Consider the following 20827-nt stretch of genomic DNA (forward strand, 5'->3'; position numbering starts at 1 on the left):
CCAGCCGCATTACCAGTGGAGGAGGAGGATGCAAGCGAGTTGCCAGCGGCGCGTAACACTTCATCTCTCATCATTTTCGCCGTCACACCACTTTCCCCCGCCACTTCTTGCGCATTGAGCTCCAAAGCGGCCGCATCGCTTTCAATCATTCCGGTCGCACCAAGCGCCTCATCTGCAACCTTGCCGTCTACTGCGCTTGCCTTCCTCTTCTCATCGACCACCTCTTCCGCCTTAACTTCCTCCTCCTCCTCCTCTTCCGTATCGGACTAGCTGCTGCTTGTCGGCGTTTGCAAACCATTCACTTTGCCGGGAAAATGACACATGCACGCTGGCGTCGGATTATGCGCCGCATTAGCGTCCAACTTCTTCGTAAGCGTCTTCCAGTACTCGATTTGTGCATTCAACAAGTCAATTTTTCTCTCGCGCTCCTTTATCGCCAGCGACATTAGATAATCATTATTGCGGCTATTAGTGCCGCTGTGTGCTCCACCGCCGGTACCCAAGCCGATGCCGCTGCTGCTACCACTGCTGCTGTTGCTGTGATTGTGCAGGCCGCCACCGCCGTTGCCCCCATGGCCGTTGTGATGACTGTGACCGTGATTGTGCCCATGACTGTGACTGTTTTTGTGCAAGCCAGCATAGCCGGCGTTGGCATTCAAGCTCAGCAGCAGCTGATTTGTGCTGTTGATAAGACTGCTGTTGCTGTTGTTGTGGTTGCCTGTATGTGTAGCGCGCTGCAGCTGCGGCAGTGGCGGCTCCGGCGGATGCACGGCGCTCAAGCCAAGGCCGTTGAGTAGCAATTGCTGCGCGGCTTGCTGTTCGGCGCTCACCTGTTGGCGTGTGCTGGGCGTTTGACGGCCGTTATGATGGCTGCTATGTGCGTTGCTATTGGTGCCGGCATTGTTGTGGCTGCTGCCGCCGCCGCCGCCGCCGCCGCCGCTGTTGTTAGGTATGCTGAGCGCAGAGTTATTGACGCCATTTTGTAGCGCCTTCAAATTGGCCAAGCTGCCAATGCTGCCAACGCGTATGCCGCCAACATTTTGTATTGTCACTTCGGGTTGTTGCTGCTGCTGTGAGCCGTTTTGCTGCGGAGGTGGACCATTTGCGGTTAAGGAACCACGTTGAGACGTATGTGCTGGCGGGAGGGGTGTTGATTGGCGTAAATCAGTAGCGAATATTTCATCATCTTCCTCCTCGAGGCAAACTTCCGGTATGTCCTTCGAGCTCAGGCAATCTCCATCGTCGTCGTCCATGTCCTCAGGCGGTTGCGACTGATCATTGTCGCTAATGTCCTCGGATTTTATGACAATCACGTCGGGATCCATGCCATCGTAGGCGAGAGCGGCGAGTTGTGGGAAGGGATTCTGGAGGTGAATGGAAAAATAATACAAAAAGCCGAGATTAGTAGAAGTAGAAGAAACTTGATTGAAGCACCTCTCTAAATCCTCTAACTGCGTTTTGAAATCTTTTTTTTTTATAAATTTTCATACCCTAACGCAAGCGAGCAAGCGATTTTAGCCGAAAACTCTTCTTAAACCTTATGATTGCTATTAACTTACGGGAATCTCCAATAACTCTCTTATCTATTCCGCAGTTCGCGTACTCGTTGCTGCTCTGCTTTATCGCTCGCTCCCAGTTTAATCTGTACCGCTGGTAAATCGCACTTGTTATCAATCGCACGCCTACAGCCCCTTGTCTAAACACATATCTATCAAGCACTTAGCTACTATTCACTTTCCACCTCCCAACTGCAAGTAAGAGCCTCGCCTAAAACAACTCTGCACCCCATTTTCATTGCTAGCCACCCTTCCATGCCCGCACACACTTATCATGCTAATATTTTAGTATCTTTTTACATTTTTCATTTTGAACTCACCTTTGAGTCATCGTAGTCATCATCGTATTTGTGCTGTCGATTGCCGCCATAGCTGCCATTGCCCACGCCGCTACCACCGTTCGGCGACATTTGTTCCGATATGTATTGCGCCACGGACTCCTGCTGCGACAGCGTATGTAACAGATCCATAAATGTGCGGTTGCCCTTGCCTTCGCCACAGAGATCCTTCTTCAACAGCAGCTTCATATTCTTGTACAGTTGACGCAATTGCTTGGAGGAGCGTTGGTGGTAGACACGCGCGTTGAACTCTTTTGCTATTTGACGCCAGACTTCGTCCTTTTTTCGATTCGATTCGGCATCGGTGCGCTTATTCTCGATGACGTCCTTATATTGAGCGGCAAAACCCAACACCATATTGCGCTCCCGTTGCGTGTAGCGGGGAGTCTTCTCCATTTTCATGCGCTTTTTGTGAGACGTCTTGAAGCTGCAGATTTGGTATAATACGCGGCACGCAGCACACAAATGCAGCAGGAGTATGAAATAAGACAGAGAGAATAGTCAAAAAAAAAAAAGATTAGCTTGATAAGCTTGCGTTGAGCCTTAAAAAAGTTTATCTACAAGTAGAGCCGGGCCGCGGCTGTTAACGAACCACAGCGTGTGCGTTGTTGAGCTGCGGGCTGTGTGAAACGGACTGGCCGTTTAGAGTCGGCCCAGAGCACGTATAACTGACAGTTAGACGAGTATTTTTTGTAGCCGCCTGACGGTAGTAGACCGAGTTTGTGATAAAACCGTGAAACTTGCATGCTTGTCTGCGTATCCAGCTACACATATACGCACATTTACTAACACATAAGCGCTTTGTTTTTTGTTTTTTTTTTTGTTTTACGTTGCTTTCTTGAGCGTGCGCTTTTTCACCTTTAATAAATATGCTTTTGTTTTGTTTTTGCTTTACTGACGATTAATTAATAAACGTTTGACAAAAACCAAAGCTAAAGCCAAAGCAGGGCGCAGCACACATAATGAGAATATTTAGCCCCAAAACAGTTAAGCGTCTAAACAAACGGTAACTTTCGAGCTCGTACTAACACTGGCACAACTGCAAGCGGACACACACACATATGCAGCGTTCGACGAGTTATCGTCGTTGCTGATAATGATAACGATTTTAATTTTATGATAAGCGCTCGCTTTGGTTTTGGGACGAACTGTAGCTGCGCTGAGCTTAGTCTCTGGTCTGTGGCGTAGTTCGCTTTGCTGCGTCTCCAAATTTTAGCACGCTACATACATGCATACATACACCTTGTCCACCCTTTCTGTCAGCCAGTGCTAGCGTATATTTGCTTGTTTTACAAGGCATTAACTGTGCCGTAGCCACGGTGATGACGCGCTTGAATAGCTGGCGAAAGGCAGAGGGTGGCGTATAAGATGATTGTTCTGAAGAGGCCAGCGAATGTAGCTTATTACTTCAAAAAATTGCTTATGAACAATGAAAAACGGAATGAAAACTTCTGAAAATACATTCTCATACATACATACGTATGTATGCATTGAGGTGAGGTTAGGTAAGGTTAGACGGCAGCCTCGCGGAGGATACACTTAGACATTTTTTATATTGTCTATTGTGTTGCCACTTAATAACTCGATTTTGCTAGAACGGTAACCGCAGATAATCCATATGTAGTTGTTGTTGAGAAAAGTGCTGAATGCTAAAAACGAAGTTCCGCAGGCAGCCAATGATCACCCACCCCAGAGTATTCCTCGATGGTGCCGCTGAAATACGAGCCGAATGTATGAACCTTAATCTTGCAAAAACAGCACAGATACGGCAATGGGGGTTAGTGTATAGTGTCCGACCAAAGCTCCTATCAGAACCGAGAGTAGGCGATTGGCCAGCTGAAGAAGTGCTGTTGTCCATACCGCCAGTCGACTAACGGCTAGATCGTAGAACACTAATTGCCAGTCGAATGCCCCTTTCATACATAGCTGCCACCTCTGATTTAAATACGAGAAGCCCCGATGAGCTCTCTGGGTTGACAAAAGACGGCTGTGCAACTTTGTTGTCGGCAAGCTTAACTTTCCATAGTTGCCTCAAAGTAAAACGATCATCTTAGTGAATAAAATACATACACATATATACAGGGCTGAGTTTCGCTCTCACTCGGCAAAATCAAAATACAATGTATTTCACTTGAGACCTTTAAACTCGAACTCGAGGGTATTTTTCTTAAGTTTCGCGATACTCGGGGCTATCGAGGCTTTTTTGAGTTTAAGCAAATATCCATAGTTTTTTTAAACCATTCATTTGACTCTAATATACCTACATAGATCTCTACCATTATATGTAGGTACGACTTCACCTGCTACTTAAAATTGCTGAATTGTTCTCCAATGCCTTTTGAAAGAACCCACTACGTACATATGTACATATCAGCCTATCAGCGCTTCAATCTTATCTTAAACTTTGTTGTCGTCGCGGGCTGAGTATTTGTTTGCGTACACCTCACGCAGACCAGCGCTATAAAACTTAGGTGCACAAACTCATACAAGTGTAACAAAAGTACTTACATATACATACATAGTTTCCAGCGCAGCTCTGACTCAGCTGGCTTTGGAACGTACATATGTATATCGCGCGCGCTATCAGTTGATATAGCCTAATTTAATTTTTTTTTCCTATACTCGTACTCTGCGTGCAGGTAGTCTTGCCCACTTGTCGCCACGCCGAAGTGTCAGCCACCTTCGTGGCAGGTTGGGTTGTGTGTGGTTGGATGGTGGTGCGCCTCTTGCATTTGGCTGGCTGGCTGGCTGTCTGTCTGTCTACTACTCTTATTTGTTAACCTACTTAATCCTACCCTCCCCGCTTATTCTTTACCAACGTGTTGCAATCTTAAATACACAGTCGCCGCGCTTTGTTTGCGCATTCACAATAAAATCTTCTATTTAGTTTATTCTTATTTTTCAAACTGGACTTGAAGCGCGTCTTACAGTGTAAAATATCTGTATAGCTAGCTGGCAGCTATGTATCTGTGAAAAATATTTTCTCAAGTTACAATGCCCCCTGCTACAAAATCTATTATTTTCTAATCAATGCTTTGTTTTAAGTACTTATGTAGATTTTTAAGCTCGTCATTGTATGTTTTATTTTGTTCATACAAAAGTATGGTTTGTAATGATCAAGCGAATGGCCTCCCACAATACGTCCGCCCCTACATTGACTGTCGTTACACGCCTCAGCCTGTCCTATCAGTTGCGTGGCTTGTTTGCACACTGTTAATTTTTTCCACCGATTCGCTAATGATTAATATAGGGTTAACTTGAATTTTTACTCATAAAGAAATATCTAAGCTGCTTTGCTCGTTGTTGCACTGGTTTCTGTGTGTGTGTGTGTAAGTGTGAGTTTTTGACGCCACTATTTCGTCGACTTCAATTTGAAGATTAGATATCTGTCGCAAATATTCGATTTGTAAATATGTATGTATGTATATGTGAATTTTTATGAGGTGCTTTTTTTCAATTGCTGGGGTTGAGTCGTAAGCGCGCGGAAAACTTTCAAGTTTAATCAAAGTGGGGTAGGTAAATAAAGACAGGTATTTTTTTCATGAAAGATTGCCTTTGTGCTCAACGAGCAAAAACGTGGCTTTTATTACTACACCTTGATAAAAACGATTTCATGGAACAAAATCGAAAAAAAAAGATGGGATGAGGACTAAAGAATTGTGAGCAGAAATTGGATTCGGTATGGAATAAAGTATTTACTGAAGCGTTCTTATTTGGTGAAAACCAAATTATGAAATCCAAATACATATTGCCAATCAAGACCAAGATTTTTAGGTCTACTTATTAAAAATCTCTCCCCTTTATAGCCACCGTCAGAGAATGTCCCTTCAGATGCGAAATATAATTTTTTTGGAATTTGTAATCAGCTTAACGTAGAGATTCGTCAGTAGCCTTTTCATACTCTGTATGGTTATCGTTATCGTTATCGGTATACTATTTCATATACATATTCTTTTATGTAATCATTTAAATATTTATCGATAAGCATTGTTGATATACATATTTATCGATGCGGCCATGTAACATCATTTAACATTTTATCGATACATTTTGTTGATATAATTATAGATTCAACCATCGTTACCGCCAAAGATATATTTAATAATTATTCATAAATTTATGGACACCGTTGTTTAGTGCGCATTTTACGATGCAACAAGCGGCGCAGTTATCGATGAATTTAACGATCGATATCGAGAAACAGAGAAACTTTTGTTGCTCATTTTCGGCAATTTCTCCTTTGGTGTTGCCCTTCGCGTTTACACAGAGAAATTCGTTTGTACACAATTGTTGTTTCAGCTGTGAACGGCCAACTAGAATAACTCAAACGAACGAGAGCACAATGCGTGTTAACGAAGCATGAGCAACTCGGTGCCCTTGCCCCTTCCTCGCTTCCCCCTCTCCCACAAGTAACGAGTTGCCGCGACAAAAGTTTCTCCGTCTGAACCTAGACTAAGGAGACTTCCTCAAACGAATTAACAGTTCTCTGTGGCTTTAACTGTTGACTACTATGTTAACATTGGAGTAAATTTTGAAGCAAATCTACATACATACTTCACATCCGAAACTCCTCTCACTCCCCTAGATTTTAGTTAAAAGCATTGTAAATATGTATCTAGTCTCTAGTTTTTACGTCCGATTTTGTGCCTCAATCAGTTTTAATCGGCGCTGCTAAAGGTAGCCTCCGATGGCCACAAATTAAGCGCTCACTATCTGCACCAACACAGTAAAAAAAACCATACAGATAAAGATATGAAAAATAAAAACAATGTAAATAAAAAATAATGAAAAACAACACAGAACGAACACGGGCTTGAGTGCTTTGGTTGAAGCTCAATATCTACACGCGAACACATGAAACACACCTTCCCGCTGGGGCACAGAGCGGCAGGGTGGGGTGATAAAAACTGAAATCAAAAAATGTTATCGGTTCTTATCAGTAGATTCACCTGTGTGTGCAAGACTTTGCAGCTAATTGAACGCGCATGCACACATACATACGCACATACATACAGTAAAGGCTTAAGAGACTATTTGCATGTATTGATGCAATTGTGGCTCATCGTCTCAAAGTCATGCGTTTGAACTCGTATCATTTCGAAACACCACAGCACAAATGCCCACTTAACTGTAAATTTATCAAGCACTTAGCCAAGGATTGTAAGTGTGTGTGTGTGTGTGTGTTTGTATTTGTTTATTAGAGAAGAAAAGCTTATAAAATAACAAAAAAACATGGCCTCAAAACAAGATAAAGACAATGTTTATTTTTTATATGTATTTTTACCTAATTGTTGTTGTTTCATCGTAGTTTTAGTATTACACTATCGCGAACGTAATATACTACATACTATGTGCATACATACATATGTACATAGTGAAATAAATCAAATATGTACATCGTATACATATAAATATTTTTTTTCAAATGGAGTTAGAGATCTCAACAGATTTTCTGAAGTCAAAAAAGGCTGTAGAATCATATCCAACTCCGATTGTTGGGTTTTTGAAATTGCAAATAAAAAAGGTATACAGCTAGACTGTGCTAAATCACTTAGCATTAACAGATGGATGAGCGCGCAGGCATAGGACCTCCAATTCTGCATAGCTCGATTTAAGTATACTACTTTGTAGATAATAAATACGAATCATTGTCAACCTTTCAACTGAGTCAAAAATGCATGCATAATGAGCAGTCGAATATTCTTAATACCAAGAAAACAGCTTAGTTTTGGCAAATACAGACACACAAATTTAAACAAAACTAGCTGTGTATTTTCCGAAAATACTAAGAAAAGCACTGCTAAAGCTTTATTTATACATTCCTATTACAAATCCACACGTATGTACATATGTATGTACATACATACATACATACATACACAGTATGTGTGGCGAAGAAAATGGGAAATTTATTTTTGGCTAAGCCAAAATCACAAACAAGAAAAGTCCAAGTGAGTGAAAGAGATGGCAGCGCTTGAATTTGCTGTTGAATATGTGCTCGAAATGTTCGATTAACGCGATCGAACGCATGGAAGAAGAGAAACGCTTAGGCGCAATACGCTGAGGATACTTAAAATAAAAAAAATTAGCAGAAGGCAAGTTTTTTAAGTAAAAAATATTTCTTAGTCATTTGCCACTAATTGACAATGCTAGAAATGACAAAAATAAAAATTGGAGAGTTATGGAGACTTTTATGTAATGCCTTAATATAACTTTACAACGAAAGGAAGAGTAATAAAAAATTGATTTTGAGTCTTGGAAATGCCATAAACGCGAGAATAACACGCTTCAGATGACAGAAAATGGAGGATTAGAAATATTACCATTTAACAGAGAAATACTTTTTTTTTTAAAAAGAAGGCATTTAAAGTGGAAAACTCAAGCATAATAATTGCACGACAGTTGAGTTTTATATAAAAATCGCAAAAAATTTTGGAGACTTGGAGGCTGTGGAGATGTTGAGACATGTTTTTAACATGCAAAAAATTTCTCCGAACAAGAGTTAGGTTTGTTATTTTCAAAAGCTTCGAAAGCTTGCTCTACCAAACCAAAACAAGTTGGGGAGCTTAAGCAAAAATTAACTAAAAAAAATTGAGGTTTAGATTTGTAGAGGTTATTTTTTACCATTTAATACACAAATTAACCTATGCTACAAAGAATAGTAATTTTAATCTACATTTTGCGTATTAGAATTGGGGACAAAAAAATTGAGGAGTTAACGCGGTGCGGCACTTCGGTATTTTTCAACAAAACCAAAGCATTCAAAAGCCAAAAATTTGAACTAGGTTGCCACAAAAGTGAATGCTTAAGTCTCCAACAGAAAAACTTTTGTAGACTTTTAGAAAATTAAAGTTGTTTTAACAAAATTACAATTAATAAAATAAAAGTATACAAACATACATATGCATATGCATGCTTGTATACTAAAAATTAAGCTATAACCTGCAAAAACTTGTTTGGAGAATTACAAAAGTGACGGCAGTTAGTCTGGCATGTTTTCCGTATGCGTTGTTTTGTGTTGGTTCTGATTAAAAGAAGTTATTTTATGTTTTTTTTTTTAAATCGAAATATTCAGCATTTTTTTTTTTAGAAAATATGTAACTTTGTTGATTCTAAATTTTGCAAAAATTAATTATAGAGGCCAAATCGAAAGTGCTATAAAGACGTTGAATTAAAAAATTTGGCGTTAGATTTTCAAAGATTTCGAATCCGATTCTGCTAAATGGAAAAATATGTAAATTGAGAGCCATCCGATTACCATGCGAATTACGAACAAATCGCTTGCGTCTCTAATTTTAATCGGAAATTTATCGAATCAAAACTGGAACTTTTTATGAGAATAATAATAAATGTGTATATCACCAATTTAATACAGAAATTTATAAATATTTAGCAATAACTTACATTTTGCATCAATTTCGTACCGAAAAAAAACACAGAGACACAGAACAGTCAAATCGAATTAAGAATGTGCCCGTGGTGAATGAGGGAATTCGCGATCGTAATTGGGGGAGCGAACAAAGTAATTCACGGTAACGTGGGAAAGCCGCATTAGAAGTTAACTACTCAAGACATTGAAACACGAGAAGCAGTGGAGAAAAGCATTCAGCTTTGTCTTCAAACTACTTTAAATAAATATAAATACCCGGGAAAAAATTCCCAAACCGCAGTCGTAAATTTCAACCACACACTATAAGAAACCCAAAGCATAGGGCGGAGATTTCGAAATGCGTTGCTATTTCCAACCCCACCTTCAACTCGCAAGCAAATATACACACACATATTTTATAAATGTACAAGTATGTATGCATGTGTGTATGGATATGTAATGCACACGCACCCGCCAACAGCAAATCCGAAATTCCAATTCAAAATCGAAGTGATGAACGCTTACACTTCGCTTTTGCTGATCAACGCGCGTATACGCAACCCAACAGCCAAATTAAACAAACCAACAGTTAGCCAACAATCAAGTATTATGGATGTGTGTGTCGGAGGGAACGAGAGGGTGTACAAGTGAGCAGAGGCCAAACAACTAGCCAAACGAACGATCAACCGAACGAATGATCGAACAAGCGAACGAGCGAGTGATCGCGCACAAAAGCCACAAACGCTTTAAACCTTGGACTAAAATTAAATCGAAATGAATTTACGCCAAGATGTGGTGGCCAAAAAGTTCAAGCGAAAGCGGACACGAAAGCGATCGCGAGCATCTAAAAAATTATGCAGAGCGCAGGCACTTGTAGGCGTACGAGAGAGTGAGAGTTCACTTCGCTGGCCGCTATGCGATCGTGTGTGTGCGTGCGTATAAGTAGCCTAGGTTGGCGGCTGAAAGCTGTTGGCCACTACGCCTTCATATAAGCAGGCCACAAGGAAAATACGAAAATTGGAAAATGGAAAAGCCTTCCGCAGCAAGTCGCAATTGTTGTAAATGATACGTAGGAATGCAGCAGCGTTAGCGGCTGGCTGCCACCACAAATGTGAGCGTGTGTTTGTGTGCAATTATTCTAAACTGTTGCGTAGTGCTTGAATGATTGTTTATTTTCACATCCGCCTAACGCAGGGAGACAGCAGGCAGGCAGCACTTGGATGCCTGCTTGAGTTCGCGTTATAGTTCTTACCTCTGTGAAAACGGCAAAATTGGCACCAATACTGCGGCTGTTACTCCCTTCACCGCACTTCACACCTGCTACTGCTGCTGAACTATGCCTTTTCTATTCACTTACATATGTATTGTTCGTGCCACCAGGCGCTTCGCTTAGTTTGATCGAAGTTGGATCTGCTGCAATCCTCTATCTGTTCCTTCTTATTTCTTAATGCACTTATTAAATACTTCCTTTGCCCGCCTCTTGTCTTTGCCGTGCTTTGCGCTATTACTTTCCACCTCAGCGTTTACGACGAAAGACGCGTGCACCGCGTTCAAAGACAGAACACAGACTAGACACAAGAGTTGTGCTCGTACAAAGACGATGTTTGAGTTCTATTTTTAATGAAAATTAATGCAACAACTACGCAACGTTTTTCTTAGCAAAGGAATATCTACAACACTTGAAGCAAGCTGATGTGGGCGAGCGCGCAAAGTGGTGGCTGAAAAACGGGTGAGGGCGGCTTGTCGGTGCGCTGCGTTCAGGTCAGCGCCAAAAGAACTGCTTACTTGCGCTGGCTGCTGTGCTTTTGTTTGTTGATGCTTTGGATTTTTAGTAGAAAACTCAATGAAAACACGGCACTGAAACACTGCTCGGAGGTAGTAATCGACGTGTCGGGATACGAATGTACACTGAAACACGAAGTGAAACTCAAATTGGCGCTGAGCGTTGGAAATTTGTCTGCGCTTGATCGGAACGATGCTTTTTTACAAATGGCTTTGAATTTTCTTGGTGGAAAACTTTTGTGCTGATCTTCGGTGTAGCGAAGGTAACTTAGTAAATGTATAATGGATGTATGTAAGTACGTACATATGTTTACAGAAGGAAATACTTGAGCATTTAAAAATAGTCTATTAATTGAGATTACAGATTTTTGGGCTAAAAAAAGTAAAAAAAGTTTGAACTATGATGAAATCAGATTTCTGTTTTAGAGAGCTTGAAGTGTAAAATATTGAATTTTACAAGTCGCTTAAAAACTCCGGATGACTGTAAATAATATCCAAAAGATCAGTGAGAGAGAACTTACATATTGTTGATACCGCGCTACTTCTTTTGTCTGACAGCGCTGAGTTAGTACAAAGTTAGGATAGTTCTTCGAGTTCAGATAGTCTTTCGCGCGGCTTTCAAGATAGGCTGGATTGACGGTCATCGAAAGATGAAGTAGCCCAGGGCTATCGATATGTATAGGGCCAATGTCTATCGCCTAGATTCTCACTTCAAAGTTAGTAGAGAGCTTTCTAGAGCTTCAGGCTCTCTTGCAGCACTTAACCCTCTACCGCATACGAAGTCATATACGGTGTCAGTAGTGTTATACTTTTTTTTTAAACTAACGCCCGGAGCTCAACTGCGAAAAAGAAAAACCAATGAAAAACGCAAGTTGTTCTTGTAAAATAAAAAAAAGTTCTTAATTCACATTCTCCCCTCTGTCAATCAATAGTTAGTTTATCAATATCCAATAATTTTCTCTTGTTTTCATGCAATTTCCCTTATATTTCTTTCGCAAATAACGTTTTTCACAGCTAAAAATTGTTTATTCATCTCCTTCATAATTCACGCAGTAGAGGATTAAGGCTTAATTATACGTCAACACCTTATGTAAAGAATGAATTTCATAAGTCATTTGAGAATTTCTGAATAACAAAATATGAGAAAGAAAATGTTCACGAATTTTTAATCGTACAAGGGATGAAATAAGAACGGCAGCTATACGAAGAAGAGGAAAAAAGATAAATTTCACAAAAAAATAAACGAAAATTTTAACTCAGTTTCTTTCGAAAGCAAAAGCAATAGTTAATAGTATAACACCGAATGTCCACTAGGCATAGAAATGACAAAAAATTTATTCCATTTAAAAAAGTCACCGGGAGCAGACACATTATATTTATTATTAATAGCTAGGGATGGCAAAAAATAATCGATTAATTAATCAGATGATTAATCACAAGCCAAAAAAATTGATTACAATTAATTACAATTATTGAGAAATAATCGATTAATCGAATTTTTAAGGGCACTTGAGTATTCACAAAAACACTTTTCCAAAAAAAATATCTAATTCTCTTGTTAATTAGCCTTATTTTTAGCGGCGATAATTATTTAGTATTTACCATCACCAACCGAGGTACCAACTAAATGACAGTATTTTGGTCGAAAGTCCGTAAGGTTTTGGCTAAACAGTTTTAATTTCCTCCCAAGCGTCGATGATATATATTTCGCTTTAGTTGTAGGACTTGACAATTTAAATAAAAACTCATTTCATCTTGTGGGTGACCCAAATCATAACTTTTTAATTTTTTCTAGTGACGACTCGCTACCCGTTTCCATACAGTCATCTGCGCACATTATTTTATTTCGCAAGAACTTCATTACTGAGGCCAATGCTAACGGACCTTTGAAATGAATTTTTGTGAACCTCGGATCGAGTAAAGTTGATGCAGCTAGAAAAAAAAGATTGTTTTTTACCTCTGCTTGACCGAACCGGTATAAGTTTCGGAACCTCAAAGCGTGAATTGCCAAGTTTGTCCGAACTATTTAGGGTTAACTATGTAGGAAAAAGCTGAGCCCTGCCTCGTCTCATTCTACAAATCTTCGCCAGCTACCGGGAAAAGTTTTTCAACACAAGATCTAAGGTCTTGTGGGGGGTGGGTGATGGTTAATGGGAAAATGTTGCATGACGAACTTTATGAGCTTTAGAATGATCCTCCAGTTAGACCATTCTAGAGTAAAATGAGGCAATGAAGGATACTACATATCCTGGGCCAATGAAGTTCGCATAGAAAACCCACTTTTTCACGATCTTGTAAGAACAGTCGAAGCCTCAGTAAAAGCAAAAAAAAAATGCAAAAATTAAAATGCCTATGAAATTTTTTTTATTTATTTAGTATTTGTTTTTGTATATGAGCTCATTTAGCAATGTGTGGCATTAAATAAAAGCGCAGAATAAATACTAAAACCATTTCGTTTCAAAACCAAATGGCCTATATGTACTATGTACATAAGTATGTATATTTGTGCGTATGACTCAGCGCCGAAGCGGCCAACTGGTCGCCTGACTGCCAGACTGACTAACTAAAGACTGTATGCCTGACTTCTCGAGACAAAGCGTGCCAAAAAGCAACAAAAACATAAAAAAAAGGAGGCAAAGCCAGAGAGCAGAACCGAGAGCGCGATATGAAACGATTTTCCAAGAGTGTGCGATTGCTAATCTCGGACTAAAAATAGTAACCGAATACCGAAATATTTACAAAAACGAATGATTGCTTAAAGAAAAAAATACAACATTTGGATGGTGCATAGGCAATATAAATCTACATATACATACATATGTATGTATAGTACATATGCGCATACATACATACAGATGTATGTATGTAGATACGTAGAAAGATAAACAGACATTAGTAATAACATACCGGAATTCTGCGATTGCTGCAAACCATAAAATTAACCACCCACATGTGTGCAAGCATTAGTACTTACAGAGAATAGAAGAAGAAAGGGGTTTGTGAAAAAGTTGCCTGCTTTGAGGCCGAGCGTAAGGAGAAGCAATTCCATTACCAGACTTGCGAACAAATGGTATTGAACTCTGGTTTGCCTAGGTGTTATTTTAAGAATAGTTCAATTACCTCCTCGAAACATGCACGCTACTATTCTTGCTGCTGCTGACACTATAAGGCCTCTATAAATTTATAAACAAAAATGATGAAAAAGTAAAGGAACCAAGACTCTATGGCAAGCCATAAATAAATCTGAACTCATCTCAGAGCATTTGATGCGCAGACGAACCAACGCACAGCAGACTCCGCAGCTACTACTTATTCTACTCCAGCAAAGAAGGCAAAAGGAATTGGCGCAGCGCGGACCAACAGCACGCATACAGGAAATACTCACATACCCATAAACAAAGCACAGCGCCCTGCCACGGTGAGCCAACCCTATGAGCATTGTAGTGACGGACGATCAGCACGATCACTAATGTTGCTGATGGCTGGCGCATTTGTAAGACTGTTGGTGTTGCTGCTTTGCGCTACAAAGTTTCGAATTCAACGTGAAAAAAGTATGTACTTGCAACGAAGTGCATTGCATACATAGAATACGATATCTTCAAAAACACATACAACAATCCGTGATCATTGCTGAAGACACGATCAGTAGTAATGCGTTGCCAAGGTATACTCACACGCAAAGTCTGACACACATATGTATGTACGTGCGTACGAATACACAAGTGCAATGCCAGAGCTGAGCAAATATGTATGAAAATACGAATGTTGCGAGTTTATTTTTAAAACTCATATAAACTATGTATGTATGTAAATGTATTTGTGCAGAAGTAGGCGAACGTGCACCTAAGTAGGAGCAACAGCGGCAACAGTATAACAACAGCAATAATAATTTTGTAGAAATGTTAAATCATCGATTTTCCATCGAATAACAAAAGCTCGAGCCCGGCGTCTAATGACACAGAACAGCTAGCCAACCAGCCCGTGCCACAAATGAGAGCAAAGGGAGCTGCGAGCTTCTCCGTAGAAAGTAGTTGAGCTGCTCTGAATTTTATGCTCAGATCACAACGACCGGATATTTATGTATATCCACGTATCCTCTGGGTAGCGACAAAACACCCGTTTGGTAAGCGTGGAGCCTTGCGACGTCTGTGACGTGTGAGACCCTCCGTACTGGCGTTCACCCCAGTGGACGAATGTCTAGCCACAATCCGCATCAAAACGAGATTCTTCAATATCTCGCTCATCTGCGACCATGCTCCGAAGGAGGAGAAGGACGAGGCGTCCAAGGATATTTTCTATAATCGCTTGGAGAGAACATATGAGCGCTACCCCTGACGCGATATAAAAACCGTGCTTGGCGATTTCAATGCCTCGGTGGGTAAGGAAGGGATCTTTGGTGCCACTGTCGGAAACTCCAGCCCCACCGACGAAACGTCCGATAACGGATTGAGGCTGATCGACTTCGCCGGGCCCGAAACATGGTAATATGAAGTACTAGGTTCCAGCACAAGAAGATCCACCAAGCTACATGGCTGTCTCCAGATCGAAAAACGGGAAACGAAATCGAACATGTTGTGATAGATGGAAGGCATGCTTCCAGTGTTTTAGACTTACGTACACTTCGAGGGCCAAACATCGACTCGGACCACAGCAAAAAATGTCCGCCCAACAATGCAAGGAAAGCTAACGTCTAAAAACTGCAATCACAACAGACGACCAATTTATTCGCCACTCGACTCACAAACCTGCTCTCTGAGAGCACTCTTCAATAAACCGAAATACGCGAGCCGTGGAACCACATCTCCCGCTCATTTAGTACCGCCGCCGAAGAAGTAGTCGGATTTCAGCGAGCCCGAAAGAACAACTGATACGATGAGGAGTGTCAGGAAGCTACAGAGAAAAAAGATGCCGCCTATAGGGCCACGCTGCGATCACGCGCAACGCGCGCTATGTGGGACCGCTTTAGGGATCTGAAGAGGGAAGCGAGACGTATTTGGCGCAATAAGAAGAGAGAGGCCGACATACGTGAGTGCGAAGAGCTTGAAATGCTGGCCGACAGGAAAAACGCCCGAAAATTTTATCATGGAGTTAGGCGACATACTGAAGGTTTGAAGATCAGGGCGAACTCCAGTAGGAACAACCCTGGCGACCTAGAGACTCATATCCAGAACGTACTTAAATTATGTAGGGAACACTTTTCCAGTTCGTGTTCTAAGTTCGTGCGCTAGTTCGTATAGATGCCCTCTGACATACCTTGGCGAGAGCTCCTCTGCAAGCAAGTGTCTGTTTGGGTATCCACGTCTGTGGCTCCGTACTAAGAATTGCTTGCAGAGCATTGTGTTGAGCTCCTTAACGGGGAGCATTTGCCCCGCGTCATGTAAGTGATGTTGTGGCACCATCAGAAGGCATCCGGTAGCTGTCCGTAGTGCAGTGTTTCGTACTGTCTGCAGCTTCATCCACTGCGTCCTACTAGTCCCCGGCGACTAGACTGGCGCTGCGTAGTTTAGAACTGGCCGGCCAATCTCCTTGTATGATGCCAGCAACTTTTCTTTGTCCTCAACCCAGGTGGTGCCGGCTAGCGACTTGAGGAGCTTGTTGCGGCTCTGTACTTTGTTGACAATTACGGTTGTGTGCGCAGAGAAGGAGAGCAGACTTTCGAAAGTTACTCCGAGGATTTTCGGGTTATTCACCGTCGGAATTGGTTCGTCATCGACGTGAATACCCAACTGCAGTCTGACCTCCTACGAATTGTGCGGGAAAATTTAACTCACGCACGTTCACGACAGACAAAATTTCAATTACGCAAGATGACGGAGGATACGTGATTCTCGTGTGAGGATCATCGCTAAGGGGAAAGTTGATCTATCAGGACTATTTACCGAGAAAATAAAACAAAGGCCTTCAAAAAGCCATTCAATATTTCCTTTAAGTATAACCATTTTTCTCTCTAAGTAAATACTTTCCTTTAAATACCCTAATAGGTCAGGGTTTCACCAAAATTTGCTAAAATAAATTACCCAACTTCTTTTTGTTAATATGGAGGTTGATTCGGTGAATAAAATTGGACGAAACTGAGGAAAATTCTTAGCTCTTGAAAACCTGAGAGTGTTTACAAATGAGTCGGTAAATATCAAAGCTGTCTAAGTCCACAGATTTTTTCCATATCAATCATATTTTTGGTACAATATACACTGACCTAACAAATAAATAGTTTAAACTACTGGACTAATTAATGTCGATAAGATAAAAAAAGCCATTTAACTGTAAGTGTAAATAAAAATTGCTTAAGTTAAGTAAGTAAGAACCGGTGGAGTCAGGCAGGTTGGATATGTATCAACTCAATAATGAGGTTCAAGAAGCTATCAACGTTCTGTCTCGAAAACTTGTACTCTGACAATGCTCTGGATAAGATAACCGGTAAATTTTGTTACCATCTCATGAGCAGGTAACAAAATATTACCCCGTGAAATATGCAACACCAGAATTTCAACAAAACTCCATTGCTGAATTGCTGAATAAATTAAAACGTTACCAAGGTAAATAGAATTGCGGTTGCAAGCAGTGGTGACAATTGTTGGTAACAAAATTAGCTTGTTACAAAATGTTCGGTTACAAGCAGAATATGCCTGTTATTCTTACGTTCCAATAGCTGTTTGAGAACTTTCTCTAAGATACATTCTTTTACCATGACGATTGGTTTAGAGTGTTATTAAGCTCAAGTTTATAAAGTCTCACTGTTATCCGTTGGAAACCAGTCTACCCTGTTAATATTTTTGTCGGTATAAATTAATTTACAATTTGCGATTAAAAGGCGATATATCGGTCAATGTGGCTAGAATTCCAAGTATTTAAGTTCTATAAAGGCCTAGCATTTCAATTCGCTTGAGCTTATATTAAATTTCACCAGCCGAAATTCTTCTCTTCTCCAAACTATCCGCTAATTACATTATAATATACCACGAACTGGAATACTCAGCTGTCCTTTGACCCAAAAATGAGGATTAAAATGAGCTCATAAGAGTCGCTAAGTCGCTGAGTGTTTTCTGCTTATGCAGACCGCAGTCGATACTTTTTGAAACTAATCAATAGCAAATTAATAGCAAGCGAGGACACAAAAACAATACAAAACGCAACAAAGTGTGGGTTGGAGTGTGGGTGGAATTGAGACGACGTAGCCTGAAAAACCGCAGCCTAACGTCAAACAAAAAAAAAACAGTCGGTGCCAGGCACAAGCGCTCAGCAACTGTATAAATTAAAACAAAACAAAAGCAAATGCTGAAACAAGGCAACCACAAGGATAATCGCCGCTAAAGTCAAAGTACAATCAACAAAGCAGTTGGAAACAAGCAAAACAAAGCTGCGGCTAGCAAGTCGAGCTACAAATCGAAGCGCAATTAAATGACAAGCCACGGAGCAATGAAGCATGGAGAGGAAGTGGAAAGGTGAAAAGGCGACAAGATAGAGAGAAATATCAGGAGTATATACATAGCAGTTGGGTAGACAAGTGGAAAAAATGGAGTAAAGGTGTACTTTAAAACAAAAAAAGACATTAGGATTGTGGTGACAACACATATGTAGATAAGGATGTTTGTGTGGGGCCGTGATTAGAATCGTCGTGAAACGACAAAGGCGCGCGTAAGGACTCAAAACGGCATTTGAGGCGAAGCGCTCAGCGCCACCTTAAGCTGGAGCATGTGGCAGGGGGGAATTAGTACAGCGTGAATAGCAACTTGCTGCTACATTCATTTGTATATATGTATGTATGTATGTACTATGTTTGTATTTGTCTCGGTCTGGACATGGCAAATAGACAAGTTGATGTCATAATCGAAAAAGTAAAGTACAAAGTGCTATTAAAACGCGCGCTCGAACACAAAATATTATCTAGCAAGGACAGCCAGACAAATAGTCATTTAGTTGACGACAGGGTATTGAGCGCAAAGAAAGCCTACGTCGATAGAGTACGGCAAATGGGGGAACGAATTAAAAACAAAATGAGGAGTGGCCGAAGCGCTCAAACGAATGAACGAACACGAGTTCGGCGACGTGTTTCGAAACTAGGTGGAGGCAAATTGCTGGACGAGTCATAAGACTCGTTTTAGATGCCGCTGTGTGCATTGAATTTGTTGAAGCCAACTTGGTTGGGGCATTGGATAGGGTGGTGGTGGGTCTTATGTAAAGCCGAGCTGTAGCGCTTCAGCAGGGTGTAGATGCGGCGGCTGTTGATACAACAAAGAAGCAGAGAAAGAGCGCAGAGTAGAGCGAAGTATGTATTTAGCTGAAGGCGGACTTAAAAATTGCGCATTGATGGGTAGAGCGCGGAGAGCGCCTTGTGCTATTTCATAAACGATTAAAGCTAGCAACTCAGCCATGCCGCTTCAATTGCATGACGTGGTGTGCATTAAGCTAGGGGTGTGTGCATGTGTGAGGTAACTTTAGGCGCTGGGAACAAAGCTTGTCGACAGTATAGACAGCAAACTGCAAAATAAATTTGTGTGGGCAGGAAATCGATGAGAACCGCAATATGGCAGATAATCATGCCTTAAATGACAAAGCCTCAAATTTGCAAAGCATACTTTTCGGGGCTTTAAGAGAAAAAACGTCGATTGCTGATTAAAAATTGATTCATATAAGTAAAATAATATATCAAATGGAGAAAAATTACATTTAAGAAATGAAATTAAACTTTTTTCCAATAAGATTATGTTATGCCAAAAACCTCTTTAAAACCAGTGAAGTTATAATCACCCACCGGAAATGCAAGAGCAAGGCTTGAATATTTCCTACCAGATTTTGTTCAAATCGTTTTGTTTTAGTAAAAACTTTGCTTTACTTTTGAAAATATTTCAAAATTTCAATTTGCCGGAACCATGTGTATGCCCTGAAGCCGAACATCGAAACACTGCACACTGATTAAACCTTAAACAGAAACCGGAAGGGGTGAAAAGCCAAACTTGTGAATGGATAATCGCACATTTTTACAAACAGTTTTCAATCCAATTAGACTTATTTAATATGGTGCACTCCACTACTGTTTCAAATTAGATTATATCTTTTCAAACTAATATTTTTCTAAGAAATTTAAATAAAATCACACACTCACCAGTATCAGCCGTTCTTCCAATGCAAAATGCACTTTTTGGTCCTTTAACTGCTTGCCACTAAAACAAAACCAACCTGCCACATTCGTTTCGAGCAAAAGCCAGCGTTGAGCTCTGCTTATCCTGCTGACGCGAGCGCACGCAATCGGTTTCTCTTTTTATTTGTTCGTTGGTTTGATGATGATGAAATGCTGATGTTCCACGCACCAACTATACAAACGCAAAATACACACAAACACGGGTAAAGAAAAAGGGACAAAACGCGATTTTACTTATGTTCCTTTAAATAATTCAGCACTAAAAAACACAAATATGAACTTCACTGCACACAATGAGCACAACAACGCAACTGCTGCTACTGTTCTCCTTGCAGAGTAGCTGCTCCTCCGTTCGCAGTGCGTCAAGATTTTCCTATATTTGGCTTGGCTTTCCCCGTGGCTCGCCACAATCCCGATCACAATGCTACGCTTGAAACGACGAATAAACTCGAACTGGGCTTTGTTTTATCGCTCGTTTGCTCACAACTAAAAGCCAACCCACCGCCACCCTTTGCGCGGCAATTGCTATTTTTCTTGCTAGTAGAAATTGTTGTTGCAAAATTGTTCCATGCGTTTTAATTGGGTTTTGATTTTTTCAACCCCCACTGCATTCATCTGTCAAACACAGCTGAGAGTCAAAATA

At 40.7% G+C, this 20827-nt stretch overlaps 1 protein-coding gene across 4 annotated transcripts; it reads right to left on the reverse strand.

Annotated features, from left to right (window-relative positions):
• On the reverse strand, positions 1-20742 carry LOC108354138 (probable serine/threonine-protein kinase DDB_G0282963). 4 transcript variants are annotated; one of them, XM_017605432.1, is made up of 3 exons: positions 20149-20742; positions 1877-2321; positions 1-1364 (listed from the first exon to the last, which is right to left on the reverse strand). In XM_017605432.1, exons 2-3 carry the CDS (start codon positions 2294-2296, stop codon positions 267-269), a joined length of 1518 nt encoding a protein of 505 aa, XP_017460921.1. In that variant the 5' UTR covers positions 2297-2321; positions 20149-20742; the 3' UTR covers positions 1-266. The 4 variants fall into 4 exon arrangements, with proteins under 4 accessions (XP_017460921.1, XP_017460993.1, XP_017460850.1 ...); XM_017605504.1 differs by lacking the exon at positions 20149-20742 and adding an exon at positions 10516-11816; XM_017605361.1 differs by lacking the exon at positions 20149-20742 and adding an exon at positions 2456-5832.
• Between the last annotated feature and the right edge of the window lie 85 nt (positions 20743-20827).

The sequence above is a fragment of the Rhagoletis zephyria genome, unplaced genomic scaffold (assembly GCF_001687245.7).
Source record: "Rhagoletis zephyria isolate East Lansing unplaced genomic scaffold, Rhagoletis_zephyria_1.1 Rzeph_scaffold_00006, whole genome shotgun sequence".
NCBI classification, from domain to species: Eukaryota; Metazoa; Arthropoda; class Insecta; order Diptera; family Tephritidae; genus Rhagoletis; species Rhagoletis zephyria.